At 51.3% G+C, this 27,864-nt stretch overlaps 6 protein-coding genes across 7 annotated transcripts; 3 read left to right on the top strand and 3 right to left on the bottom strand.

The window, feature by feature from the left end:
• Window positions 1-3,101: 3,101 nt before the first annotated feature.
• J3458_003714 (uncharacterized protein) lies at window positions 3,102-4,625 on the bottom strand. The gene is made up of 2 exons (XM_007816596.2): window positions 3,690-4,625; window positions 3,102-3,633 (listed from the first exon to the last, which is right to left on the bottom strand). Exons 1-2 carry the CDS (start codon window positions 3,859-3,861, stop codon window positions 3,260-3,262), a joined length of 546 nt encoding a protein of 181 aa, XP_007814787.1. The 5' UTR covers window positions 3,862-4,625; the 3' UTR covers window positions 3,102-3,259.
• Window positions 4,626-11,762: 7,137 nt separating this feature from the next.
• Window positions 11,763-12,065, top strand: J3458_003713 (uncharacterized protein; the record flags this gene model as incomplete). The annotated part of the gene is made up of 1 exon (XM_066117919.1): window positions 11,763-12,065. One exon carries the CDS (start codon window positions 11,763-11,765, stop codon window positions 12,063-12,065), a length of 303 nt encoding a protein of 100 aa, XP_065977712.1.
• A 4,228-nt stretch (window positions 12,066-16,293) lies between these two features.
• J3458_003712 (uncharacterized protein) lies at window positions 16,294-16,864 on the bottom strand (the record flags this gene model as incomplete). The annotated part of the gene is made up of 3 exons (XM_007816595.1): window positions 16,294-16,358; window positions 16,640-16,775; window positions 16,862-16,864. 3 exons carry the CDS (start codon window positions 16,862-16,864, stop codon window positions 16,294-16,296), a joined length of 204 nt encoding a protein of 67 aa, XP_007814786.1.
• A 420-nt stretch (window positions 16,865-17,284) lies between these two features.
• CEL3B_1 (glycoside hydrolase 3) lies at window positions 17,285-21,156 on the bottom strand. 2 transcript variants are annotated; one of them, XM_066117916.1, is made up of 6 exons: window positions 20,643-21,156; window positions 20,264-20,578; window positions 20,035-20,192; window positions 19,573-19,967; window positions 19,111-19,513; window positions 17,285-19,048 (listed from the first exon to the last, which is right to left on the bottom strand). In XM_066117916.1, exons 1-6 carry the CDS (start codon window positions 20,719-20,721, stop codon window positions 18,053-18,055), a joined length of 2,346 nt encoding a protein of 781 aa, XP_065977709.1. In that variant the 5' UTR covers window positions 20,722-21,156; the 3' UTR covers window positions 17,285-18,052. The 2 variants fall into 2 exon arrangements, with proteins under 2 accessions (XP_065977709.1, XP_065977710.1); XM_066117917.1 differs by having other exon boundaries at window positions 20,264-21,156.
• Window positions 17,345-17,830, top strand: J3458_003711 (uncharacterized protein; the record flags this gene model as incomplete). The annotated part of the gene is made up of 3 exons (XM_066117918.1): window positions 17,345-17,458; window positions 17,524-17,650; window positions 17,724-17,830. 3 exons carry the CDS (start codon window positions 17,345-17,347, stop codon window positions 17,828-17,830), a joined length of 348 nt encoding a protein of 115 aa, XP_065977711.1.
• A 2,049-nt stretch (window positions 21,157-23,205) lies between the features above and the next one.
• NUT1_1 (mediator complex subunit) lies at window positions 23,206-27,071 on the top strand. The gene is made up of 6 exons (XM_066117915.1): window positions 23,206-24,195; window positions 24,245-24,504; window positions 24,556-24,618; window positions 24,673-25,191; window positions 25,249-25,783; window positions 25,852-27,071. The coding sequence occupies exons 1-6, from the start codon at window positions 23,487-23,489 to the stop codon at window positions 26,892-26,894; spliced, it is 3,129 nt and encodes a 1,042-aa protein (XP_065977708.1). The 5' UTR covers window positions 23,206-23,486; the 3' UTR covers window positions 26,895-27,071.
• The last annotated feature ends 793 nt before the right edge of the window (window positions 27,072-27,864 follow it).

Below are 27,864 nucleotides of genomic sequence, written 5' to 3'. Positions count from 1 at the left end.
GTGTTGTAGACTGAGGGCCCTTTGGATCCATCCCACGTCCACATGGCATCAGCCGGGGAGGGGGTGTCGAACAGCATTGCAAAAAGAGTCTGAATGTCGGCCGCATGCCTCGTTGACACAGTTTTACATAAACTATAATCGAGGCCATATAGCATGGAGGAGGACCAAAGGGGTGCTATAGCCAGCACAGCGTAATTATGGTAGCTATGCGGTTAGTCATCAGGTTTGACTCTGCAGCACAAGTCAAGCCTGGTGCTCCGCAGTGTCCCGAGGCGAAGCGTATCCCGCTCGCTATGACCGCTCAGACACCTGTAAAGGCCGCCTAGATGCCTGTAAAAGGCCTAGGCGCCAAGAACCGGCAACCAATTTCCACGTAAAACATGGCAAGTGACTACATGTCGATGCCAATAGTATATCCAATATTGTCCAAAAACGCGAGAAACATTGTTCGATTTGCAAGTCCATGCCACCAAGAACAAAAAAAATTGCGAGAAAAAGGAATAGCTAAAAAAACTATAGCCCGATACTCACAAAGCCACAATCCTTGGTCTTATTTCGGCCGTCGACGAGGATCATCCCATGCAGCTGCTTAAAAATAGAGACGGGAAGGAAAAAAGAAGAGAGAAACGGGGGGTTCCATGATCTCCATCCAAAACACCTGATGATCGTTCCATGTCCATAAAGTCAAGAAGCCTAAATCTCAATGCGGTCGTTCACAGAAAGGCGATACTACTCCGTACCGCATGCGCGTTTCTTCGCATCCGGCCAATATGTCCGACAACTGCAGCTATTTCCCCGCCACGGCTACACAGCATAATGTTTATCTCGCTTCCAGATTGTCCCCCTCCTACTCCATTAAATTATCAGAGTCGGATGCCGGCGCCACCTATAGAACGTGGTTTCTTGCCTGCCCCGAAGCGCGGCTAATGGGAGACTAGGAGCTAATAAAATAAAATACAAAGGTCCCCTCGCAGCAAAAGGCCCGTTACGGCAATTCTCCCAAGCCCACCTACATTTTACCCCTGGTCTTGCCGTGGAAAGGAATTAGAAAAAGGGCTTAGAACTGGGCGTAGAACCGGGCGTAGAAGCCAAAGTCGACTAGTCCCAGGTGCCGTCTTTATTGCTGGGGAGAGCCGCAGCCAGGCGCCGCAGCCAGGACCAAGCGCTATGCCTAGCGCGGACTGGCAAAAATTGCAAGTGGCACAGGAAGGAGCAGCAAGCCCAAATTCGTTTTGTTTCTGGGCTTCAAAAGGGCTTTGACTTGTTTGAATTTACCAGCCCGTTCGTTCGAGCGAGAAGGCAACAGCCGTTCTTTCACTCTTGTGTGGAGCCGCGGCTGAGGCCAGATCAAGGGCCAGGGAACCTTTGGAACCCCGGTTGACAGCTCAAGCCGTGCAACATTCAATGTTATTTTACAATACCACCGTATCAGCCTTGCCGAAGCATGCATTAGAGAAAAATCCTGGCAATATTTCGACACCTGCGGTATCGCCGAAATCAACAGGCAAGTTTAAAGTGTCTCTGCCTTTCATCATTTTCAATCTCATCCGTTGTTTAACTTGCTACTGATCAGCAGCAGAAAGAAGTAAGCAAGGATGACATGGCTGACTGTGGGGCCACATCCCACCGAGCCTTTCCTATTGGTAGCGCAAAGAAGCTAAGCAAGGGAGGGGTGGCAATATCCATGCTCTTCAGCGATACCCGGGCGGGACTCCCCACCAAACAACCACAGCCGCGACATCTTTGGACAGAGCACTTACATGAACCCACCAGGGCTGAAAACGCTAGGCAAGGATGCCACTTACACCGGGTCCTGAAGAAGTTGTCTGGTGCCTTCAGTCCCCATTCACAAACATCGACAGGAACGGTATGGAGCACGGAATGAGAACCAGATTATCCTGCAAAATTACCCGCGCCCGCTAGCTAGAGCCGCACTGCTGGACCCCAAGACGCAGACATGCCAGTCTCCCATGTTTCGCGGATAAAAATACTCTGTAGCTCAGGTCCCAGGCCTGGACGAGTAACAGGGGCTCCCAGGGGCGGGGATTAATTTATGTAGGGGCAAGCGGAGGGGCAATAGTACGGAGCACGTACGTACTCATCACCCCGGCCAGACGGTGGGTTTTATGCAAGTGAAGCTATTCAGACGCATTTTTTTGCCTCGTGTTACACGGCATATTCCCGGTGCACGGTGATTTTTTTTCTTTTCGCTTCTCGTAGTATTTCCAATTCGGGCTTGTCAGGCTACGCAGTTATAAAAGTAGACTTAATAACAAGCCTGTATTTTTTTCAGCTCATGTGACGTGCGACTCATATTCTGGAACCCGCGGGCCAGTGCATCTCGGCATGCACGGAGCATGACATTGATTTGATCAATTTTCGTTCTGGACATGGGCAACGCGTGGTACCTAGCTCTTCGATGCAGAAGCCGACCCCCACAGATCGCCACGGCCTGCCCTGTCTGGAGGAAATAGAAAGGACGCACGTCGCCAGAATGTCCAGCTGCAGAGCCTCCAACGCCCGCCACGGATATGAGCTCGAACTACTGCATCGTACTTCCATCTCATATGCAACAAGAAGAAACAGGGAGAGAGAAAGAAAAAAAAAAAAGGGGGGGGAGTTGAGTTGGCAGCATATGGACCGGACCTTTGGGATGCGGAGAGCAGCACCAATTTCAAGTAGACAGGCCGTATTGTAAATCTGTAATAAATCTTGCCATTGTCTATGACGACGCGTCGGCATCTGTATAAAATTTACTTCTAATAATAACAGAGAAAAGAAAGAGCAAACAACAAGTAGTGATACAATCGACAATAGTAGAAACAAGCAAACCACCAAGAGTCTTTTAGCTCTAATCCCACCACCGTAGTAGTAAGCATACTCAACCTCAACGCCTGGCTCGCCCAATTTTCCTACCCAACACGAAAATACTCCTAGCCATCTAGGCTAGACTAAACGAGAGAAATCATGGCATCATAAGCAGCAAACATTCGTTGGCAACATCATGATTTCATCATGGCAGCATTTGCATCTGCTTGCAATCCCGCCAGTCCGAGACGAGCTTTTTTTTTTTTTTTTTTTTTTTTTTTTTTTTTTTTTTTGGGAAAGAGACCCAGGCTGTTGCATCCTATCGCACGTCTCAACTCAGCACCCCTCTTTCCCTTCCCCACCCTGTCTGCTCGGAGACACCCAGGCAACATAAAATACAAGAGCAAGTAAAAATGGAACAAAGAACCGAAAGCCCCGGTAGCTGGGCTGTTCATTGAGTCACTGGAGGATACACCTGGATGCCGGTTTGGTCATAGGTGTAATTCGTATCGTCGTAATAAGCTTCCTCGCCACCACTACTGCCATAGCTGGCTGTCTGAGGTATGCCATGGCCATATGTGACGTAGTGTGCCCCTGTGTAAGGGTCGTCACCAACGTATGTGCCGCGGCCACTGCTGCGGCGGCTCTGAACTTCGTGTCCTCTTGACACGGCCAGTCCCCAGCTAACACCGCCCCAAGGCAGACCAGACAACTCACTGTCCAGGTTGAAGTCTGAGGGTGAAGGAATGCGATAGCTATTGCCTGCGTGCTCTTGGTTACGCAGCTCTCGTTCCGCCTTCTCTTTGTTTTCTCGAGCCTTTTCCCCTGAACAGTTCGTTAGTAATTGCCCACCAGCCTTGCAGATGCCGCGGCACACTTACTGAACTTGCGCTGAGCAATTCGGTTTTGAATCCTTCTTCTCTCCTCTGGGTCGGTCACATCAGTCCAATCGACGTCCTTTGGACTGGGTTTGGACTTTCTTAAGGACAGCGAAGCAGCGTGCTTCTTTGAGGACGAGCTACTGGAGCTGCTCTCAGAGTCATATCTCGCCATCTTTATCGAAGCTATCTTAGAAGAGGCTTCAAACGTGTCTAACTCTGTTGCCTGTGCTAGATGTCTTGCGCAACTGGCTAAGAGTCTTGTTGTTTCTGGGGCAAGTAGTAGCGTATTTTGGCTGACGAAGACCCCCGACTGTTGCGATTGTCACTTTCAGAGATGTGGGATTGATGTGATCGAAGGGGACTGGTGAGGCACTTTGTACGCGTATAGTTGGAATATTTGTAAGTGCAAGATGCTGCCTTTCAACAGACATCTATCTGACACTGGCGTGAGGTGTATAGTGACGACGAAAATGATGGAGCAGTCCAGTTCGAGTTCTGTCTCATACTCGAAGGTTGTGAATATTTTTGTTATATGTCTGTCAGCGGCGTGGTTTCTCGCCAACTTGGTGAACAAGGCAGCAAGTGTAGAGTTTGTGAAGAGATGCAAGTATAATTGCAGTGCCGTTTATATCAAGCAACCAAGTTCGAGGTCGTCAAATGACTTGCAAACTGAAAGGCGATGGCAGGGGGAGGTGTAGAGATGATCGTGAATTTTTTTGAAAACAGCGAAGGCAGGCCCTCTAATAATAAATCCTCGTCCAGCCATTAAGCCATCATGGCAAGGAGACCAGGGAAGCCCAAATGGGACTCAACTCGATCTGCAGTGGGAACACACACACCCCGTGCAAGTCGTCTCCAGCCCGTGGCGGCCGGCATCAGGTACATGCCATGATCCTAGATGTCTAGGGACCTGGCCCGGTAGGGCAGAATACTTTCGCCATCAACACTAGAGATGACGGAGACGCAGCGAGAAGATGATTAACACTGGTGGCCACCATCCCCGTTGCCTGCCGACAGTGGGTGTGGGGGGTTGAGGTGTGAAGGGAGGGGGGTGCAAAGTCAAATATTGTGAGAGCCGAACAAGGTGAGCGTCTCTTGGCTGCCACTGGACTTTGTCAGACAGAATCCACCGCCAGCAACAAAACGAGACCAGGTGTACTCCGTATGGGGCCCAGTGCATCGACCAGCCATGCCAGGGACGGAGGCCGCGTCTAGGAAACCAAGATGGGTGTGTGACGATATGCCGTTCTGCCAAGTAAACGAGACGGAGTACGAGGAGACACGGACGGTAAAGCTGGGGGCGTGTATATGGAGGTGCCAGGCACTTTTTTTACAGGTTGCAGAGTAGCATCGGGTGTCATGTTTTTACCAGACTTGGTTAAGGTAGGCGAAGTGAGCAGACCGGGCGACAGAAGCAATCTACTTGTGCGGAAATAGATATTTAAAGTATTGCATGTAAAGTCGGCGGAGAAAAAAGCGGAGCGGGTGAGTGTTGATAAATGATGAGACGGCCAACTCGAGATGCTTGGGGCTTGGAGCCTGAGTGCGAGTGTCGGAAGGGAAGGTGCGAACTTGGACCATTGAATGGCTGAAAATTGGCTTCAATGTTCAGCAGGTACAAGCAAATGCGCTTGCCATATTCTACATTAGGTCAACTGGTAGTTACTCACATGCCGGCAGGAGACATCCGGCTGGCATACTTTCCTCCTTTGTCCTGACGCACTGACTGAGCCTTGAGGGTGAGGACTAGGTAAAGTCGGGGCAGCAGTTGGTAAGTAGGAAACATTTGATGCCATCCACAATCGACCTTGCAACAATCCGCATATTCCAGCCACTCCGCCAATACGCATCGGCCGGTCTTGCAGGCACCAGCATGCATCTGAGCCTGGCACATTTTGACGTCGACTGGTTGAACAGGGGCCTCGGTCTGCAGTTCTGAACCAGACGCTAGGACAAACCTGGCAGGGCACCTTTGGCTCCAACTGCCGCCGACACGGGCAATTACGGTTGGTGAGGCTGGCCAAGGACGAGGCGGGCTTCCGCACAGCTGACCAAACTGAGCGTAGGAGGTCAAGGAGAGGTACGGGGATGGAGAGCTCAAAGTCCGCACATATGTCTAGGTATGTACATGTTAGGCGTCGTTGCCTATGATTGAGCCGCAGACTCATAGCTAATCAGCGTTGTTGAAGATGGATTCATATCAAGTGCCGCACCGCTACAAGCTTGGCCTTCCCCGCCCCCTCTGTCAAAATTTCCAACATTGCAGGTGGCCTCGGTGGGGGCAGGATCTCAAAAAACAGGCCGTGTGGCGAGCCAAATTGAGTGTACAATTCGAACGCAATACCATCCATTGCAGGAAATTCGTATTCCCCAGGAAGACCGGAGTCATCGCCAGTCTGAGATCGCATCCAAGACGGTTCATGACATCAAGCCACCTCAGCCAGTGCCGAGCAGCTTGCCGGTATCTGACCAGCTACATTCAATTTGCTCCACACAAAAACAAAAAACTCAAAGCCTCCCAGTAATACTTCAAAATCTCATCATTGATCAATTCGGCTACGGCTTGCGTCTTACAATGATCCTCTTCAAATCATGAACAGGCAATTACTTGGGACTGCCTTTGACAGCTGAGACCCCGTTGCACGCATGACGGGCCTGGTACCCGCGCTCCAGTGCAAGAAAAACCCTCCCTGGGACCATGGCAAACCTACCCAAGTGACGTAACAGCTCCCAGCTTTTTAGCATGACCAAGACACGAAACATATTATCATAGCCTTCTCCTAGACGGGAGAATGTTCAGAACCACGTAGCCAGGGCTCTGGCACCAAAAGTGGTGCTCCACATCCACTGATAAGTAAGTGTAGTGCGAACGCGATTTATACGACAGGCAAAATTTCCTATATCATCGCTGTTTCGCCACAGGGCCCTCCAGGATTATATGATCGGTTTATATCCCAGAGCAACCTGAGTGAACATAAGGTAGCCCACAAAAGGTCCGCCGATTTTTGCGTCCTAGCTGCCAGGTACCCAGGAGAAGTCTGAAGTATAGCATCACAGGCGTTGCTCACCTTACTTTTTTACAATCACAAATAGCAGAAGTGTCATCAATTCAACTTCTCTCATAGTGACCTTCACGCTTGTTCTTTCAACACTGACTACTAAGCCTAACTAGAACTTCTATAGGTGGTTGTCCTTGTTTGTTATTGCTTTGGTGGCCGATAGAGAAGTTGAACTCGCTAGGGTATCCTCCGAGCGGGGCATCAGTACCCGAGGTCCCTTGCGGTTTAATTTTATACATCAACCAGGCCCGCCAAAGAAACGTTGGCTCCTCATCTTTTTCCGGCATGGCGCTGTTCCCCTCTTGGCCATTCGTCAAACTTTATCGGTACGAACGGGTCACATAAAAGATCCAAAGTGGTGTATCAAGATCCAAAAACCTATTAATCAGCTAGAGTTGTTTGTCCGTACGCATCACCGGTGCATGAGGACAGTCTATCTGGGAAGATATGAAGCACATGTAGCTCATGTGTTGTCTGCGAAGTTTAGACGCGCTTCCTGCGAAGCCGCTCGTATTATTACTACTACGTACGGACGCAAAGACTGAGGCCTAGTACATTGCTTGATCGCATATGGCAATTTGGTCCTTCCCATTGGAAGATGCTACTGGCTCGTCTTCGACGCCAAAAGCTCCCGCAACTAAACTGGCCAGCTATAGTACTGCGTACAATTCAACGGAGTGACCTTGGCACCTAATATTCGCTAAAGTCACATGGGAAAGGGGCCAAATTCAAGAGCTGTTTGTAAATACCTGATAAGCATCTTCCAAGCCGTTGGCTCTTGATTTCCAAGCATGGCGCGCCCCTAACTGGCCGCAGCTCTGGTTCTTCGGCCAAACCATGTTCATGGCGGGATGGTTGTATCGCCACCCCATCGCAGGGGTCCTGTACACTACAGGAAACTAGTTCAAGCCCATCTTTTGCGGTTAGCGATTCGAGTCGAAAAAACCAATCATTTCGGATTTTTAACCCTAAGGTAACAGCATTACTTCAGACATCAGAGTCTCCGAAGGATCGAAAGAGTGGCATAACCAGCGATCCAGCTGAGCAGCATGCCTCGGTCAGTTGTAACACCAGGTCAGATTGGAGTCTTGTTCGGGGACGGACCCAACATGGCTTTTGTTCCAATGAAACAAGAAGCCGCTTTGACATAACTGGTCACGTCATTGGCTTTGCGTATCTGGTGCAATCCATGGGTCACTGTTGATGATGCTCGGTCTGGCATCCTTCGAAACATCTGGATTAGTATTTCGTTCAGCAGAATCCTTGGCGCCATTTGTTTCTATTTTCGGGACGAGAAGATCTGCCACTTCTTCCAATCATGATGCGTAGAGTACCCTCCGTCACATCTGATCGTCGTTATGTTGTGGGCAGAACCCTGGGAAAAGTTGGCCTGTTTCCTGGTGCGTCCAGCACGTGTCAGCCGGGGCGTTGAAATGACTGTGCAGGAAGATGCTTCTTGATATGGGTAGACGGAAAACGCTGCTTTGCGCTGCACCAGTGAGACCATGATATGCCATGTTGACCATGGCCTCTCTGGTTCGATACGCATGTACCTGCTGGGCTAGGGGTGACTCGGTAACCCAATGGCTGAAGTGCTCATACATGTGCATGTACAATCCTTCTTGCACATGTCGCTCCCCCGTAAGGTAACATGGCCTTTATTGAACAAGCTGTACGGAGTAACTAACAGATTAATAAGTTTCCTGGTTAAGGTTTGCTGGAGTTCGAAACCTCTGTCCCCAGCTATTGCTGGGAGAATATTGGCTCATTCTGGATTTGCCGGCCGACAAACACATTCCGGAGATCCCATAGTGTCTGGAAGCGACGCGACGCGAAACAGGGAACAAGGAGCTTATATGTATCAACTTTACAAAGACTGAGATAGCAGCTGACAGCAAGCCAGAAGTTGAGTTTTGTGCAGCATGCAACCAAATGGCGCTCTCTACTGAAAGCGCCACCCCGCCGTTTCTTCAATCGTTGCAAGGGTGCGACATGGTGGAAAAAACCCAATCCTCGTTTGATCACTGGCCAATCTGCTAGCCAATGGTTGCTGCATCAGATTATTTTTCCTGGAAAACCTACGGTAACTCCCAGACGGTCGCCCAGCCCCTGGAGGAGCAAAAGTCTGTTTTCTTCCTTTCTCAGCGGAAGCACGACCTAAAACTCCGGCTTTATGTCTATATGCAGCTGGGTCCTACAGCACTCCTCGCTGGACGAGGATGTACAAGTTGTTTCCCCTCACTTCTTCCATTTCCGTCCTTAAAACAGGTACAAAAACTTTCTGTACGAATATCATGGGTTGATAGAAGCGGCGTTACAAGTTTTCTTGACCGATTTGCGACTTTAGCGCCGGCGAAACGGAGATCGTCCATGGCGCTTGTACAGTTTAATTGTGACAATTATCTCGATCCGCGGCGCCTTCTAGAGATAGGTTCATGCATTACAAACAAAGTACACAGGGCATCCGGGACGAACTGACGCATCGTACAGCATGGCGGTGTGGCGGACAGGATTGTCCCGCTTCAGCCGTTGTTGTGACGCAGGTTGCAAGACCAAGATGAGGATTCCTACACAGCGTCGGGTTCTTCAAATCCCGTATTGCCAGCACAAAATTCGGACAAGATGACCAGCTTCAGCCGCTATTTTTTTTTTTTTTTTTTTTTTTTTGGCAAAAAAGGAACGACTTGATCTCTAGTTTTCACAGAGCGATCACGGAAGCAGCCGAGCTGTTGTCTCAATCAAGTTTTATTCCAACATGTAGTGCCGGTGCCGGGTGTCAGTCAGTGTGCCGATCCCATCCGCACCTGGCATTAATTGTAGGGGTGCCACAAACCCTGGCAACTCTCCAATACTTGCCTGATGATCTCAACTAGTCACCAACTAGTTACTTCTCACCATGGCAGGCAAGCAGGGTAGCAGGCTGGCTAACCATTGCGCAAGCACAACACTCAACTGGCGACCCACATCGGGACCAACCCGGTGTGGACCATACACAGCATATTTTTTTCACACGCTACAGCATTCTATTATCCTTGATGCGGAATTAGCTGGCAAAAAGTGAGGTAGACTCGTGCTACTCTTGACAAGGCAAATAGAGGGTAGCGCAGCAGGGAATCTGTGCTTCGCTACTTTGTCCTCCGTGGAAGCTCCCAGATGTGATGGCAGTTATGTTCCGAAAATAACAGCCAGGGTGCTTTGTAACGGGGTGCACCATGTGAACAGGCATGAAAGCCCTCGGTGTGGCTTGCGGTATCCAGATTCTAATCTAGTCGCCAGAACCCTTCATTGTTTGGGGGTCGGAAGTTCGGAACAAGTCTTCAGTTGCCCATCGCGTACTTCCGCTTGCCTTTTTGAACTGTACCAGCCGACAAAACAATATACTTTCCTAGTTGCCGAAAAGGAGTTGCATTTGGGACATGAGTAGGTTTGAGTGGGCTCAACCAAGATCACCAGTGTCAAAGCCGTCAGTGAACTGCATACCCAGGTAGGTATCCTCGTCTATGCAAGCAATAACTTAGTTAATACTAGACTAGCTTGCAAAGATCGACAGCTATGTTGGCTATGCCAACCACGTTTGCAGGGTAGGAATGGCCACAACTCCTTGGTCTGCGTCCCATAACTGCATATTTGCATATGTACTGCAACCTCTGATCATGGACTATTTGAGGCCAATGGCCCAGTTATATGCAGGATTCAGCCAGCAATAGTCAGCGAGCATTGCAACGTGGCAACGGGGCCGCAGACATGGTAAGTGGACGCCACAATGCGCCGCATAAACTCGTGTTGTATGTAAGTCGTTAGCTCGCTCAACTCAACAGGGTCAATTCGAGATGCTCAAGAGTCAAGGCTCTCGCTCAGTTATGTCATGCGAAACAATTCTAATAGCAGAAATGGATCCCATAAAATATCTCGGACTGAATATCCACGGACGTATATGGGACACAAAGGGAAGGGGTCCCCTTTCTGAAGCAATTTACAGGCCGTTCCCTATCTCCTTGGGTAGATAGTCACTGGCTTGTGGTATGGAAGCGTTTTCCTAAGTTGCCTTGTTTCGGGCGGACATTCTCCCACCATAGTCGTCGACCAGTACACTGCTATTGGCATTGCGGATATTTGTTGAAGCCGTGCAGACGGATTAATTCGGCCGTCATTCCAACCAAAATGATGACAATCAAGCTAAGGAGAGGGGCGCTCCCGGTGTGGTGACCGGAAGCACATCCGTTCAGAGTGGCCGACTGGTTGCAAACTAAGGCGCATGCGTTTCCAGATGCTGGACATGGACACTCCAGGAATCCCAGTTTCCCACAATCACAGAGCATTGCCAGATTGGCTTTTCTCAATACATACACAGAATCCAGCGTTGTGCCCTGGCGGCTTGTACAGCACTGTGTTTGATTGCGGCATCCCGTCGAATACAAGAATATGAACGAACGAATAATGTCCTCCCTGCTCGACGGTAGAACATGCTATTTAGACCAAACCGATGGATCAAGCCCTCTGCACCTTGGCAATGCCGATAGGGGTAACAGTTCGGCTGTTACATGGACCACTTGAGGATGAATCCACCTTGGGGGTTTCGGTCACCAGGGTAGGAAGAGACATGCAAGCCATCCGGTCAGAGCACATGATGAGGTGATGATCTAGCTCATTAAGGGTGCTCATGTGTTCAGGGCAGTGGACGAGAGCTGCTGAAGAATGACAGCCTATTCTATCGCTCGAATGTTTCCAGTCTGCGGATCGACTCGGGAATATATATGCCCAGATCCTAAAAGAGATGTTGACACAAGTGGCGCTACTAGTTATGTGGATATACTCCGTAGTTGGAACAAAATATTCTCACGGGTGGCACGGCAAAGGATTGTTTGGGGCCGGCCGATACACGAGTTGCCTATCATGGATCCATCTCGGTCTTCCAGGGCGGGCCGTTTGCTCCGTAATACTCTTTGTCCTTCTTCCAGACAGATCAAGCTTCCATGAGCTCTGCAATAGCTCCTGTCCATGAGAAGCAGGACATATGCGTTTGACGAGACAGTTGGGAGGCTCGTTGATATGGGCGGCTCATACGAAACTCAGTGAGTATTGCATTGGTCCCTTTCTCCTTCAGCCAAACAGAAGACCTCGGCCGCATCCAGCGGCATGCAGGCCCAGTCCTTCTGTCAGTGCCGCTGCAGGTCAGAGCCACGCTTTTGGAGTTGCGCTGGAGTTGCACCACAGCAGGCTGCTCCGATGGCCGCCAGAGCTGGCACGGCACGAGAGCATCATGCCTGAGGTCGAGGAGGATGAAGTGAAAAAGCCAGTCCGGGCCTTGAGCTCATAAGCGAACGCTTGCGCTCAAGGGAGAATATCAACATGTGAGGATGTGAGGCCGAGCATATCCACCGCCCCAGCCAAGGCTCAACATGATGTACACGCGCTAGGGGTGACTAAAATTGTGGCGCTCAAACGACGTTGCAATTTGATATGAGGCCAAGATCACCCTCGGAATGGACACTGATTGGATTTGAGAATAATGGTTAGCGAGGGCTGAGTTCAGGAACCGCAGATCAGGGTTGTGTGACTGGTGGGACGCGGTCGGCTCCGGGCTTGGGCATGCCTCTTGCACTCAAAGCTAGGAAACTAGTACGTATCCGCTATTTGGATGGCATTGCCCGCTGTGCACGGAAGAGGGAGTGAGGAGTACGGAGGAGGAAGTGTGGAGGGGGCAAATTCGTCTTGTCGACTCTCACCCTCTGCTCCGATACATCTGGCTGACCTGGAATCGGGCCATGCCCTCCGCGCGTTTGGGGAATAGAGGAGAGATTCAGACATCGAGTTAATACCGCATGGACTAACACCTGTCCACGACAACGAACAGCCACCTAGATGCTGACATGCCAGTCATCACACCACGCCTCCCCGGCCTCCCCGCCGTCAGCCCTACCAGCAAGCACTGCGACGCAGTTGGCAGGGCACAACGCAGGACGCGGTGCTGTCAGTCCCCGGCTGACTCATTTGCAGCTCACTGGAGACTGTCACGGCCATCCTGGAAACGATCCGAGGGCTCGGGACACGGCAAGACACCAGGGGATCCCATCTCCCTGTAGGACCAGTGGGAGGTGATGAGAAGCCATCGAGAGCCGCTGTCAGACGTGGTTTCAATGGCTGCCATCCACCACCCCCAGCGGTTTACGTAGTGGCTGACGCAACATGCAGTGTGGATTAAGCCTTGGTTGTCGAAAACTTCCAGAGCTACGCCAAATCGCCATATGGTTGGGGCACTGCGTGTTTGTCCTACGCCATCTGGGGGTTGTCATCCGCCGCAAATGCTACACCAAGCCTTTTGCGAGCTATTCCAGAAGATGTATGGAAAATATGCCCGGATCTAGGAATTAGCCCCCGCTAGTTGATTTGGCACTACCTATGGGCTTGCTTCAACTATGTACATACATTGGTGGAACTACGAGAGACCCTCCGTCCCGTTGCCAGCCCGCCCGGAACTCGCACCCGATGGTGCTAATAGTGACCCCCATGGACGCAAGTATAACGGCGAACGTAGGGGTACTGCATTCCGTTGGTACAGAGGAACAACGGGACCATGTCCCCCGAGTTGGGACGCCGAAGATGCCACGAGGATATCATGCCGCCCCCACTGTTCTCGTCATTGTGCCGCATCACCGAGTACCGGAGGAGGGCGACGAGCGGCCTTGGGGGCTGTTCTCATACCCTGCGTGCCAATCTCAGCCCAGCGTTGGTCCAGCAAGGGCCGGCCACTACTTGGTGGCCAGAAGTGGATGACAGTTTCGAACATGCGTCACCAAGGGCATAATCCGATGGACAACAACAACAATGTCGCTACTTGCGGTGTTGTAGGCTTGTAGCGCAGTACCAAAGCAAGGTACCAAGGCAGTTGAGGCATGCATGTCGTCAGGCACGTGGCGCGGTTACGTTGCGTGTTTGACTGCGTCACCGAGCAAGGCAACGCGCCGCATTTGGTGGTCGAGAACCAATGCTTATTCGCTTGTTCCTTGGTCTATATCACGAATTGTGTATTGCTTGCTGATGGGGAAGGGGGTGTGTCTGATTTTGGCTGCAAGGAGAGGGCGGGGAGGGCGTTTATTGTTATCTTTTGTACCGAACGGACCGCTGGTAAAGTTTGGACAGTATCCCCGGCATACATCGAACTTGTATCCCAATGTATGAGTACCTCAATTCTTCAACATGTCTGTACAGAGAGCTGACGGGGCGTAAGACGAAGAGGAGAAACAGAGAGCGAGACAGCACACACCTACGACACACACCATCACGAACTGAATACGTGAAATGGGACACGGCGCCCCGAGTCTATTCGAGATGAAATGGGGGTATTCTTGTTAATCCTAGACCCTGGTCCTCCCGCTGCCGCTGCATCAAGATGTCACTTGGAACGAGAGCGTGAGCGAAAAGTGCTGAGGGAATGCAACCCAACCCGCCCTGCCACCACCTTCGCACCGCAATCCACATTCAAGTGCCACTTTGGTCGAGGCGCATTTAAAAAAAAATTCATAGTGCCCAGTTTCCTATCTGCAATGTAACGCTGTCATGTGGTCATTGCCTGGATTCTTCACGAATATCCCTCTGGGAGGGTGGTGTACGCACTTCCATACAGGACAGGTCGAAGCAAAAGAGAAAAGCTGCCAAGGCCACCTCGTCAATATCTGGCGCTTTAGAAAACGGCGCTGATGAGCTCTGGTGGTTGTGGTGGTCAGTCGGTTGTATCGGAGTCCGCCGGCGGTGTTAACACCATTTTTTTTTCAGCTGCGGCCGACTGGAGCGTAGGGTAACTTGACTCGCGGAATAGGCCTTTTTCCCCCCTACTTTCTTATTTTTTCCGGGTTATGTTGAAGTATTAGACCGAGGCCGACCATGGAGTTTGAGTTGGGTCAGGATGTTGCAGAACGGCTATTTGCGGAGGCTGCATTTGTTAGTGGGCGGGTTTGTCTCTTGGATCTCGGGGGAAAAAGGAAATACCAGCGAGACTTGCACATTTAGGGTTGCACTGTATCGCAGAGGGACGTGCCGTGCCTGTGAGAGCTTGCTCATCCAAGCATGTATAAGACCTCGTCTGTTTGAAAGTTTGGAAAAGGGAATGGGCGTGGCAAAGAGTTCGAAGACTCTGGATTCTTTGGAACTGGGCTGGTCATGGTCCTGTCCTGGAGACCTTTGACGTTGGGTACGTTGGATTTGCTTTGATATGCCTCTTTTATGGCTGTCTTTTGCAGACCGGGCAACTTTATTCGTTGGTGTAGAGTACGGCCACGGTATTGGACATATTTGCTAACAGGTATATGCTAGTCAGACGCAAAGCTAATATGCAACTGTCTAGGAGTAGAATATTCGTTCGTTTCATACGTCAGCGGATGTTAGGTCGGTTGGGACGGGGATAACATCTCGTGACATGTGGCAAGGTGTTTAATTGCAGCTCAACTTGCGGCAATATTTCCTACCATCTTCCACTGTGATGCGCAATATCTGGCAAGATGTCGGTAAATTACAGATGAAACTTGCGCCAATCCTTCCCACTACATGATAGTATGACGCGTGACATCTGTCAAGATGTAGGTTATGCATGGCTACATTTGCACCAAGGCTTCGCAGTGTCTTACGATGGGGTGCGCGACATCTAGACAAACTCTCCGGATCAACTACGAGCTTGCCTCTGGCTGAAGCTCAGTTTGCCCCCCTTGCGTACATTGACATAGTACATACCGAGGAAATTATAAACTGCGCTTGTAATCTCGGGTGCGATACGCATTTGCCGGTGACTACTGAACGTCGCTTCCACACGCACAGGATTGTGGACTGCGCGATCCACGTCTCGAGATATGCGAGTCTCCTCTCACAATTGCCTCTCAATGTGTTGTTGGATCCGTGCAGAGCAACCCATCTGCACCTACGTTAGGAACAGTACCGCCAGGTCTTGACCGTCACGGACGGCCGTTTTGCTTATCGAGGCTCCGGGCTCAAGAATCAACCACCATAGCCAAACTCGTCATGTTTACTCCACAGGGAGCGCTGAGTTACGAATTGACGACGCTGTGACACCTCTGGACAGTGGCTCATTGTAGCAACAGCGACGACATTGCTACATCCTCGGATGGATGTCATCCTCGCGGAAGGAAAGGCGTCACGGACACTGGCGACACGACCAAGTCGGATGAGAAACAGTTCCGTTTTATAGGTGCCGCTCGCGAGCACCTGCGGTTAGATTAGGAAACCACTGTACGCCGTGTACTATACATGCATTGTTTAAAGGAAAAAAAAAATACGACAAAGAGAATCGTACGCTTCACTTCAGCCGGAGCCTGTCTTGATGGCTTCAAGTGGACTTTTCACTTCCCCTCCAACGGCCAACTCTTTGTATCAACTTGTCGTCCGCAATTGCCGTGACCTCCAGTACATGGCAGTCTGCGGCTTCATCCCTCCCCCCATTTGGATTCCGCATACCCGATGATGGGACGCCGGCAAAACGTTTTTTTTTTCTCGATGGTGCTGTTTTAGAGGTCTGCACTTGGTGGAGAGTTGGTGACCTATGCGAACATGCGGGACAGGGCCTCGAATAACAGACCGCCGAAGACGACGAAGCCGAGAATGCCTAGCGCGTGTTAGTTGAAATGCGGACCGTTCGAAGCGACACGTGTAGTTGCGCAAGGGGGGGGATATAGGTGTCTATCTACAATATGCAAAGTCATGCTATCCATGCGACAGGCCGGCTTTGTATAGTGGGATATGGAAAGGGGAACAATGGCGCTTGGCGCAATGCGACTATCCGTGTTGGTTGTTGAAGACCAAGCCGACGCAAGGTGCGATGGCTTTGGAAAGAGCACGCAGTGCGCAATTGGTGGGCAACATGAGCGGAAGAAGGGGGGAGCTAACCGATCCAGACGGGCGAGATGGGAGACTTGGGCGTCTCCTTGGTTCGCTTCTTGATCTGGTCGTCTGACTTGCCCATGCGAGCCTCCTGCTCCTTGGCGAACTTTGCGTTTCGGCGGCGCTGCTCAAGAGTTTGGGCCTGCGAGAAGAAAGTGGTCAATACGTGATTGTGAATGAGGGCAAAGGTAGAGCGGCATCCATGGGAATTGGATGTGTTGAACGCACCATTGTGCCGGATTATATATGCGTACTAAAGGGGGTGGAGGATGTGCAAAGGATGCGGCGGCGTGGGAGCTTGCAACAATTTGAAGTGCAGACGGCCGGAGACACCTTTTGTATTCGTCTTGTTGGCAGGATACGCGGAGAACGGCCACGTTTTCACAAAAGATCGAAGATGACGGCAAGTATCAATGGGCGTGCTGGTATTCGTAGAGCGGGTGGATGTCGATGCGAAATGGCGACAGAGTTGAACCCGTGTCCTTGTCCAAGAGGCAGCGGTTCCGGACATGTGTCGTCAAGAAACTCAAAAAAGGGTCCCGCCACAAGCCGAGCGTGTGGCTTGGGTGCGGGTGGGGGTGGCCTTGCGGGAGGGGAGTATGTGGCTCACACGTGCACCGCCACACATCTCTCATGTTTTAGTTGGGAGCTCGACTTGACGCTGGTTGCTGCAACCGACAAGCACGGGCGTCGACAGCACGAGCGAGGACCATGGCCCTGGGAAGGATATCGCGACCAGTCGCAACGACTGTGTCGCGGCGATTGCCGTTTGCGGCTCGGCCGACGGGGAGATTGTATGCGACGGCCAAGGAGCCTGGTCCAACTGTACGTTGCGCGCAAAACACCCGACGCCGTATGGAGCTCGAGCTGACACGGTTTGACGACTGCAGTCCCAATTCTACAAAACGTTTACGCGACCAATTGCAAAGGTCCTCGTGGTCGCCGTCTTCACGTACCAGTCTATCTACTGGGGATGGGTGAAGCTCGAAGCGGATGAGCACCGACAAAAAACAGACGGTACGATTGGACGTGGCCATTTCTGAAGGCGCCTTGTCGACGGATTAGCTGACAGTTTTTTTTTTTTTTGCAGCCGAGATTGCCGACTTGGAAGCAAAGGTCAGCACCATGGATAAGGCACTCAAGGCCGAGGTGGAGGCCAAGGAGGCAGAGAAGCCAAAGAAGAAGGGCTGGTGGTGATGATGCTGTGAACAATTGACGAGGAACTCGAATATACCCCAATACCGAAGCCGAGACGAAAATGTGTAATGGAAGGATTTCATATACTTCCGGTCATTGCTGGAAGACGAACCGACAAGGAGCTGGCTGCGAGAGGGCGGATCCTTATATATCAACGTAGGATGTCGTGTATAATACGAAGCGTACAACACAGCGTTATATGTGTATATAAAAATTCCAACGCTAGTGGCGGCCATTGGTTTTCATAAACGGGACCATTATCCTGCTCGTTGTCTCGGCATGCCCTCTCTCTATCCGTTCAGGCACCACAATCGACCCAGTCAACCGAATATCACGGCTGCTCGCTCCAACAAACACCCTGTACTCTCCACCCTGCACCACCCACTGCTGTCTTCCGACATCCCACTCACTCAGATCCCGTCTGGTAAGGCCAAAGTCAACGGTCGTTGGCTGCCCCGGAGCCAGTCTTGCCTTTTCAAACCCGCGAAGCTGCTTCAGCGGAGCACCGGGAATCCTCAAGTACAGCTGGGCGACTTCCTCCCCTGCCACAGAACCAGTATTGGTAACCGTAATTCTCACCCTGGCGACAATATCCCACAAATCAGTAGCATGGCCGACAGACTCGCAAAGTCCCTCGTCCTGCCAAAGGTCGACATCGCTGTAGGAGAAGGTGGTGTAGCTCAGCCCGTACCCAAATTCGTACCGGGGCGTGATGTTGTTCTTGTCGAATGCCCTGTAGTCAAGATACACGCCCTCGGTGTAATCGCACTGCGGGCTGGTAGTGTTACTGGGTCCACGGCCACAGGGTTCATATACAGAGTAGTCCGATTCGTTCTTGGCAAGTGTATATGGCAGTTTGCCTGAGAAATTGGCCTCTCCATGCAGCAGCTTGACGAGCGCCGCACCGCTATCCTGGCCGGGCAAGTGGGCGATTATCGTAGCCGTCACGTTGGGGTGCTCGATCCACTGGTCGACGAGACGGATTCCGGCTGTGTGGACGATGACAATCGTGTTGGCGCATTTAGAAGCTACATTGTTCACAAGGGTGTCGCTGAAGTGGTCATGGAGGCCATCTCGGTCCCAGCCTTCTGTCGCCATGGCATTGATAAAGACGAGGCAGGCTTCCGAAGCGCCATTGACGTCGGGGTTGTTGGATGTTAGGTCCCAATTCACCCAGGTGTTGTCCTTTTGAGCTCTTTGCTGAATAGCGCTCAGTGGCTAGAGAATTTAGTTAGCTTTTTTGCCGCCACCAGTTTCTTGGAGGGTGAGGTTGAACGCACGTCGCTGATATAAGCCGGAGCATTGGAGCCAGCTCGTCCCCCTGAGACAATCGTCCCTCCCCTCGCAGCCTGGTCGAAGTGGTACTCCTTTCCGAGAACAGCCTGCCCCATCTCCTTGGAAGAGTAGTACCCCAGCTGAAAAAGCACATCTGTGTTCTTTGTAGCAGGAACGGTGGCGTCGTACCCATACACGGACACCATTCTCAGAGGCTTCGTAAACGGGAGCGTATGATTCTCATTCTTGACGAGCACGTGTCCCGAAATAGCGCCCTCCAAGAGGACAGGCTTCGATCGGGGATCACGAGCATCAACCGGCTCGTGGGGCTCAGTGAGATTCTTCATGCCGATTCCTGGCGTCGGGAAGTCTTCATTCTGCCCGACGAGGTACCACGCCGCGAGAATCCTGCCGCTTGTCAGCCGGCAATTGCAAATCAAGGCACTTGGTAGTGTGGAGAGACGAACCTTGTAGCCATGTCCGTGACCCTCGCCTCCTTGACCGTGCCGTTGCGCACCGCCTCGGTCAACTTATTCCCCCAGGAACCACCCAGGGGCATGAGCATATCCAAGCCCGCATTTGCGCTATTCAAATTATGTTGTGCGTTCCAATCGAGCATGATGAATCCTTGGTATCCCAATTCACCCTTGAGAATGCCATTCATGAGTTTGCTGTTCTCGCAGCTGTACGTGTTGTTGATCCTGTTGTAGGAGCACATGACGGAGGCGGCGCCGGCTTTGACGCCATCCATGAAAGGCCAGAGGTAGTACTCGTGCAGTGTCTTGTCATCAATGTTGGACGAAACTGCCTCTACGCCGGAATAGGGGCGGCGATACGTTTCTTGTTCGTTTGCGATGAAGTGCTGAACAGCAGCGTTAGCCTTTGGGGGGGATTTAAGCCGATGATACCGAGGACCTTGGAGGAATTACCTTGAGGTTTGCCATAACACCGGCTTTTTGCATGCCCGTGATGGTCTCGGCGTTCAACGCCCCCGAGAGATAGGGGTCAACCGAGAAGCCTTCCCAGTTTCTGCCACCCAGAGGAGTTCTGCCAAGAGGACCGGCGTTTGGACCAAGCGCGATATTCACTAGGACTCGATTAGCACCGCCCGTGTCAAGAATTAGGCAACTCAGCCTGAGTTGACTGCAGGGTACCTACCGCCTTTGGCCTTGAATTCCCTTGCCATCCACAGCCCTCTCTCGTAGGTAAGATTCTTGTCCCAGCTGGCGCCGACGTGCAGCCCTGACGCCCAGGAGCTCACCATGTCTGTTGCCCGGACGCCATTCCCCGCATCCATAAGACACAGTCCATGCCAGTTGAGTCGCGGCACGGATCCGGTGTTGCCAGCACAGGTGTTGCTCGTGTCGGCGAAGCCACGCGTGATGTTGACCTTTTCTTCGAGGCTCATCAAGGCGACAAAGGCGCGGGCCTGGACATAGGCTTCTGCCCATTGCCCGTGGCCTCTTCCTTCCGCTGTGACGAGCTCAGCAGACGCCCAACCCAGAGGTAACAAATATATATGCATGTATAGACTCACGGGTTGGATATACAGGAGGCGAGAGAGCAAGTGCCGCGGCTCCGATGGGCGCAAGCCCAAGCAAGACTGGTCTCATCATGGAAACACGCCAGAAAAGCGCTCTCGAAGTCCAAAAAAAAAAAAAAAGAGGTTAAAAGAATTGCAGAATGTCGTCATCAAACTCGCCAATATTATTATTCATGAACCCCAACGCGTGGGGCAGATGTCATGCCAAACCACCGGCACTTCGTTGAGCGGACGGGAACTCTAATGACGTTCCAACTGGGGAAACTCGCTCGAGAAAAATGAGACGAAGAAGATCTGAAAGACATGCAAAACGGTGCAAATCAATGAATGGGGTAGTTAATTGGCCCAGATGTTTGCTCCAAGGGAACCCCCACGCATGACGGAACAAAAAAAATCATGGTGCACGGATTCCAGGGGAGACGGTCTAATCGGGTTGATTTCCGGGCGCCACGGGTGGATATTTTTGCTGCTGCGCCGGCAGATCCCGTCTGTCATTGGGTTTGTCTTCAGATAACTATTAACTTATTTCAAGCTGTTTGAGAGATGATCATGATGAGGCTGCGCGAATGGCGGATGGATGCTCGATGGTCAAGATGCCACTTTTGGGCCGGCATTGTGGGGGGCCGAGGGACCGACGGCGTTGATGGCCGTCAAGTTTCGTAAGAACTGTGTTTGACGCGCTTGGTTTGCTATGCCGTTTTTAGTTTGGCCGCGTTAGCCATTTGATTGGCAAGGCATCAAGCTGCCCTGGCGGTGGTGAGGGCCCCGTCCGCTGGCCGTCACAAGACTGAGATACCCTGAGAGACAAGCACAATATTGGCATTATGATATGGAAATTTCCTGACGGGTTGGAGACTGTGTCTGTGGCTGGCTGTCTGTTCCTTTTTTTGGGCGCATGACTGCATACGCCCGACTGCTGTTCTTGGAATCGTGTACAGAGTGATGCTGCTGCTTGCACCAGCTTGACCCAATGAAGGCCGCAGAGTCTATGATTCTCAACACAACACGGCAGACGCATTTTATATATTGGCCACGACGCCTCTTGGCATCCTCATTCAGCTGCCATCGTGTCGTGCTGAGCATCCCAACTTGGATCAGTAGTGGTGGGAGAGACGTCCTATTCGCGGAGACGACTGCAATATCACCTCGGGATGCGAAGATGACTGCAGGAACTGGAGTCGTATCGCATGCCCAAAAATCTGCAGCTCGGCAGTTGACTCAAGCCCGACTCGGTCGAGACTGGAGCACTTTGTGTATAAATATCATGGCTTTGCTTCTCTTTTGTCCATTCTGTCTCCAACATATCCGCCCAAGTCTACTCAGTCGCTGACAATAACATAACCGCCAAACACACACCATACAACCATACAAGACTTGTAAGTAGAATCGGGGCAGTATTCTACAGCTCTCCCGCCTAACCGGCAGTAGGCAAAATGAAGCTGTCCATCAACATGGCCGCCGTAGCTGCCCTGCTCGCAGCCGCGTCTGTCAGGGCTACATGGTGTGTTGCCGAAGGCAGCTCGGACCCCGAGGGGTTGACCAGATCTATCTGTCGTGAACTTAATGGCTCGCAAACATTTTCTTGTTTCATAGGGATCTGGCATTACGGCTACTGTTGCGACACGGGCGATAGGGAGACGCAGTTTAGAAACATTTGCACTCGTTGGGGGAGGAATGCGTATTGCGGATGAATTTCTCAAGAGAGATAGGGTGGACATTGGTCCTCATTCGAAGAGTGTAAATTGCCTGATGTGACGGGTATTTTCATCTTTCGGATGGGCCTGTTTGTCGCAAGTCGCTGGTTTGACCTGGAAGCCAAGTTGCATCACAGTGAGGAAGCAGAGCACCGGTGAGAGAGTTGGTAGACCTAGCTTAGCTCGATTCAAGCCTGATGACAGGCAAATTACAGTACAGTTCACGTGTAATGATTTGGTAACGTCTAGATGAAGGTTAGATAGATATGCGTGACAGCCATGCCAAACTAGAAAAGTGAGATGGGACATGTGGCAGGCCAACCTGGAGTCGTCATTTGCACCACACCAACAGCTCCTGGCATGGAATCTAGAAGCAGCCCGACCCTGGCTTCTCCATGTCCAATCCTCGGGATAATATCTTGGCACAGTTTGACCTCATGGATATTTTGAGTTGACGTTTGGTGTTTAAGCGGGCTGGGAAGAGCAGCATGCGCCATGTTTAGCCTAGTTGCCTCCCTCCTCGCATTCACCCGCCATGTTGTCGATGGCACTTCAGCAGGCAAGGCCAGTCCGATAGTGCTTTCCGGTGTTCCAACGACGTCAATGGTATCATCAGCCTGGTCATCGCGACATGCAACAGATGCAGCGAGTTGTGCCTGTTCGAGTCGCATGAATTGAGAATCAATATGTTGTCCCGATTGAACGAATGTAAAGGAACTTTTTAATATAAATGAGAGCGATAGAACCCCCCGACGGCCTTGTCATGCCGAGAGCCCGGATGTAGCATTGATTTGCACCGTCAGTTTCGTCGGGCGTAGTTGCCAAGCTTCCTTCCTCTCTTGGTTCAATTTTGCCCCACTTTGGCTTCTTTGTCCGGCAGGAGCCAGTCAGATCCACCGGCCTTCAAGTTGGAGTTCGTCACTCAGCCTCTTTGAGCTTCATTTCGACGAGGCTGCAACTTTTTTTTGGCCTTTGAGGCGCGCACCAACTTCGCTGACGCTTCTTTAGCTTCGAGCATCTTTTCCTGCGCTGCCGCGCGCAGCACCATCTTCCTCCATGGCCGCTGGTCCTCTCCGCTCCCTTTCAATGCGCGATAATATTTGAATCTACCCCGTTCATCGACGCATCCATCACCAACTTCGCAATGGCCCAGCTCATTGGTTCTTCCGGACCCGAGCGCGCATTGCGCGATTCGATGGAATACTGGTCGCGTTTTGTCGATAAATGCATATTCAAGCGCCTCAATACAGAGACATTTGAGGAATTCATCCCGCTTGTCCAAGACCAGCATCCTCTCCCGCCCTTCCTGATCGCCCTTTTATTCCTTCGACCGCAGCCTCACAACGTCGTGAGCCTCGATCCACGGATACCGCCATATATACAGATTCTTAGCAAACTGGGATATGTTGATGCGCCGTCCATTTTGAAGGTTTTGTACAAGTTCTCGTCGCTGCACACGCAGCTCAAACCATCGCTGCAAAATGAAACCCAGTCCGCGAGCAAGGACAACAACCTTGACCAGGGTTCAAAAGAGAAGAGCAAGAACCCGCGGCGGTGGAATAGTTCGGCTTGGGTGGAAGAGTTCATGTTCTATCATGTTATCAAGATCATTGTGGAGGGAACCGCCCTTCGAGATTCACGCGTCGTTCTGGAGCTGGTGCAAGTCATTTCCAAATGGATGGAGCTTTTCACCTCAGTATCCAATGTCTTCGCGACAGATGTCATGGGCGAACTGCAGAACTCACAGGCCCGTATTGACATGGAGACTACCCGAGCTGCCTTTGTCCCGCTCTTGTTGCGACTGGTCGAGGTTCCTGCGCTTGTCAAGGCCATTAGCAGCCCGCATGCTAAAGGTACGGTTCCCCTATACCTGGCGTCAGGTTGGCAGGCTAACATCGTTAGCTTTTCGAAAAAGCCTCTCAAACAATTTGGCTGGCTTTATTCAGACACTGCAGCCGGCCCCGGGCTTTGTCGAAAGGCTAGAGATCTTCCGCACCGAAACTTTGGCCAGACTGGATCCGATTGATAAGAAGGACCAGGCAGCCGCCAATGCCGCCATGGACGAGCTTCTGGGGACAACTGTTGGTCTAGACAGTTTTGTCATCCCCGACTTGCTAATCTCCAACACCAGATCGGCAGTATACGTCTTTTTGAATGCATCGGTATGTTGCCAGATACACCGAGGCATGGCGTTCATCACTGACCCAGTCTAGCTTGTAGGACGTCCTTTGGTCGACGACAATGTATTGATATCATATCTACAGAATCGATATCAGGTAGGTCCGCACCGCCCCAGCCTGAGATGGCTGCTTGGCTGATCGACTTTGAAGGGTGCAACACAGTCGAGCGCCATTGAATTGATAGTGGCATCGTTTGATATCCTTGCCAATGCTGTATTCCGCAATGAAGGACCCAAAGACGCACATTTGTTGAAATCTTTTCTTGTCAACAAAGTACCCCTTCTCCTATGCCTCCTCTTTCTCCGGGAACCAACATTTGACACCAATGCTTCCGAGTTTTGCATCACCGAGGCTCTGAGCCAAGTAGATACTAGCGTATTTCCAACCGCCTCGCTTATGTTTGACGAATCTAGAAGTAACAATCCGTATACTGAGAGCGTGCGCGAGGAATTCTGCACAGCCTGTGCTCTTCACGGCCTGGTGCAAAGGGAGCACGTCGAACGGATTTTAGGCGAGTTATCCATGTCATATGAGCCTTCACTAGAAAAGTACTCCAAGGAAAAGCTTGTTCAGGATTGTTTGGCCGACGCCGAAAAGGTACAGGGATTAATACGAGAACTTGAGAAGATGGATGGCAACGTTGGCGCGGTCTGCCAGGCGTTGGTAGAGGTATGAAATCTGCCAGCCGAGTCCTGCAAGAAGCTGCACTGCTAACTTGGCCAACAGGTGATGCGTCAACTCTGTAACAATAAGGAAACCATGTCGTTGAAACTTTTGTGTAGTCAACTGGCACAGAAGCCTCACATTCTCGACATTCTGTTGCTCTTTGAGAAGCTACCTTCTATCCTGGACCCATTATGTCAGCTCCTGGATAACTGGCGATACGAGGAGGATCAAGGCGAATACCAGCCCATATACGAAGAATTCGGCTCCATCCTCCTCCTTGTGCTGGCCTTTGCGTACCGGTATAACCTGACTGCTGCTGATATTGGCATCACGTCACCCGACTCCTGTGTTGCCAAAATCCTTGGTAGAGCACACATTAGCCGTGACAGGGATGAGCTGACTGAGCAAGAAAAGGGTCATTTAAGTGGCTGGATTCATGGCCTCTTTGCTGATTCCGGAGGCTTAGGTGATGATCTAATGTCTTCATGTCCGCCACAGGACTTTTATCTGCTCGTAGCGTCTCTGTTCCAGAATATTGTCGTGGCGTACACCTATGGCTATCTCAGTGATGAAACTCTAAAAGGAGGTGTAGAATGTAAGTTGTTTTTGGTTCTTGTTGTTTTGCCACTGTGAAGTGTTGCACCAACTTACTTACTTTTTCAGACTTGGTGGATACGTTTTTACTGCCTTCACTTGTACCGGCACTGCGTTTCCTCGCAGACTACCTGTGGGTAGAGCAGAAAGAGCAAAAGGCAATTATTAAAATCTTGCAACTCATCCTGCTACCCAGCTCCATCTCCGGGGAGGCAAGCACCATGTTATTATCAGTCCGAAATCTAGTAGCGAAACCGTTGGAGCACTCGCTCCGGACATATCAGCGCCAAGATCCCAAGAACCAGGATATTGAGCCTCTCCTGAGAGCCCTCAAGGACAGCCTGCCGCTGTCACGGCGAACCGGTGGCGCAGATCACAATGAACTGGAGTCATGGACTAATAGCTCTAGCACGGGACTTGCAGGTGCCTTGAGGCATACAGTACAAGGTCTCGTGCAATGGAGCATGCATCCAAGTGTTAATAGCATGCCCACATCTTACACACACAGACAATTAATCGCTGCGCAAAAAATCATGGGAGCTAAGCGGACGCTCCGACTGCTTCTGGAAGAAGTTCGCACGCAATCTGAGACGGGTAGCGCTAACATTGTGTACGACGTCGTCGCGGCAATTGTTTGCGCTCCCAACGTCACAAATGAGCCTCCGCCAAACAACCAAATGATGGACGCATCTGGCAATGTTCTACCCGCCATTCAACGACCCCTGACGCTCCGTGAAGTCCTGCGCCTCGAAGCCGAAGGTTGTAACAAGCTACAAAAGGCGGACCCTGTCCTGGCCGAGATTGTGGTTCGCCTCTATCGCCGCGTTGAAGCACACATGGTGATGCCCCAGAGCCAGACCATTCTCGAGGCACCAGGAATCCAGCTCGACCTTGGCTCTGGAGCAGGTGGCCTCGGGGACGTTGATGCCATGGCAGCTGTTGGTGTTGGCGGAGATGGCATGACGGTTGACGGGCTAGACATGGGTATTGGCGGCCCGGGAAGCGCAGGCGGATTAGATGCCACTAGCGACGGCGATTTGTTTGGCGGCCTGGATACGAATGGTATGGATATGTTTGGCTGGGGAGACAGCATGGACTTGAGTGGGAATTGAATATGTGGGTTTAGCGTGAGGGTATCATTATTGAGGGGGGTAAAGTGTATCAGTATATGGGCTGTAGGGACATGAAAGTGATGCATCTAGACGTGTCTTGAAATCAACACGCCTATTCCAAGACTTGGAGTTTCATATAGGCCAGTCTGCTGTTCCTTTATCCGAGTAGGTTGTCTGCATACGTCATTGTTGGACTTGATATGACTTGAAAAGGTTTCCCTCGCGTCGCCTGTGGTATCTGTCTGCCCTGGTTGGTATTGGGCTCACTCGCCGCACCGATAATGTTACGCCCCTGCAGACTTTACTTCTCGTCACGACAATATTTCGAGTGCCGGGCGTATGAGCGACATATCTAGCCACTTTATTCTCTTGTGTTGGAAAACGTTTGGGTTCCTGTGGATGTGCTGCCGCCCGTCGCGAGCACATAAGCCTCCCGCACGTACGTGGTGTGGTCTGATTTCAGCCCAACCGTTCTGTGAGGAAGGGTGGTTTTGGCGTGGCTTTCTTGTAATTTAGTTGTAGGCCAAAGCCTAGAGTCGAACTCTGGTACTTGCACTGTTGTCGGGAAACCTCAGGGGCAAGCCTGTTATGTGTACGCTTGAGAACCTCCCATGTCATGGAGTGAAGCTGCTTCCGATGGGGCAAATTACCCAAGTTATTCTCATTGGATTTCTCGTCATCAAGTTGAGAATCTAAACATGGTGCAAATAGTAAAGAAGCAAGCATACGCTTTACTAATCTTGGCCTGAGGTGAGTCGTTAAAGGAAGCCGTGTATATTGGCCTGCCTTGGCAACAGAGCTGAAGGGTGAAAGCAGAGGTAGGTGCCATTGTAACTTACTCACACCCACAGGTCACAGTGGTATTTTCATGAAAGATTGGAAATATCCGAGGAAAACCCCCAATGGCGCAAACGAGCATCTCGGGATTCGGACAGGGGGACGGCCCTCGTGACAGGAAGTCTTTGCGAGG

The sequence above is a fragment of the Metarhizium acridum genome, assembly GCF_019434415.1.
Source record: "Metarhizium acridum strain ARSEF 324 chromosome Unknown scaffold_13, whole genome shotgun sequence".
In the NCBI taxonomy this organism is placed as follows: domain Eukaryota; kingdom Fungi; phylum Ascomycota; class Sordariomycetes; order Hypocreales; family Clavicipitaceae; genus Metarhizium; species Metarhizium acridum.
Note: the sequence above shows the minus strand (reverse complement) of the source record. Positions and strands in the feature narration are given on the sequence as shown.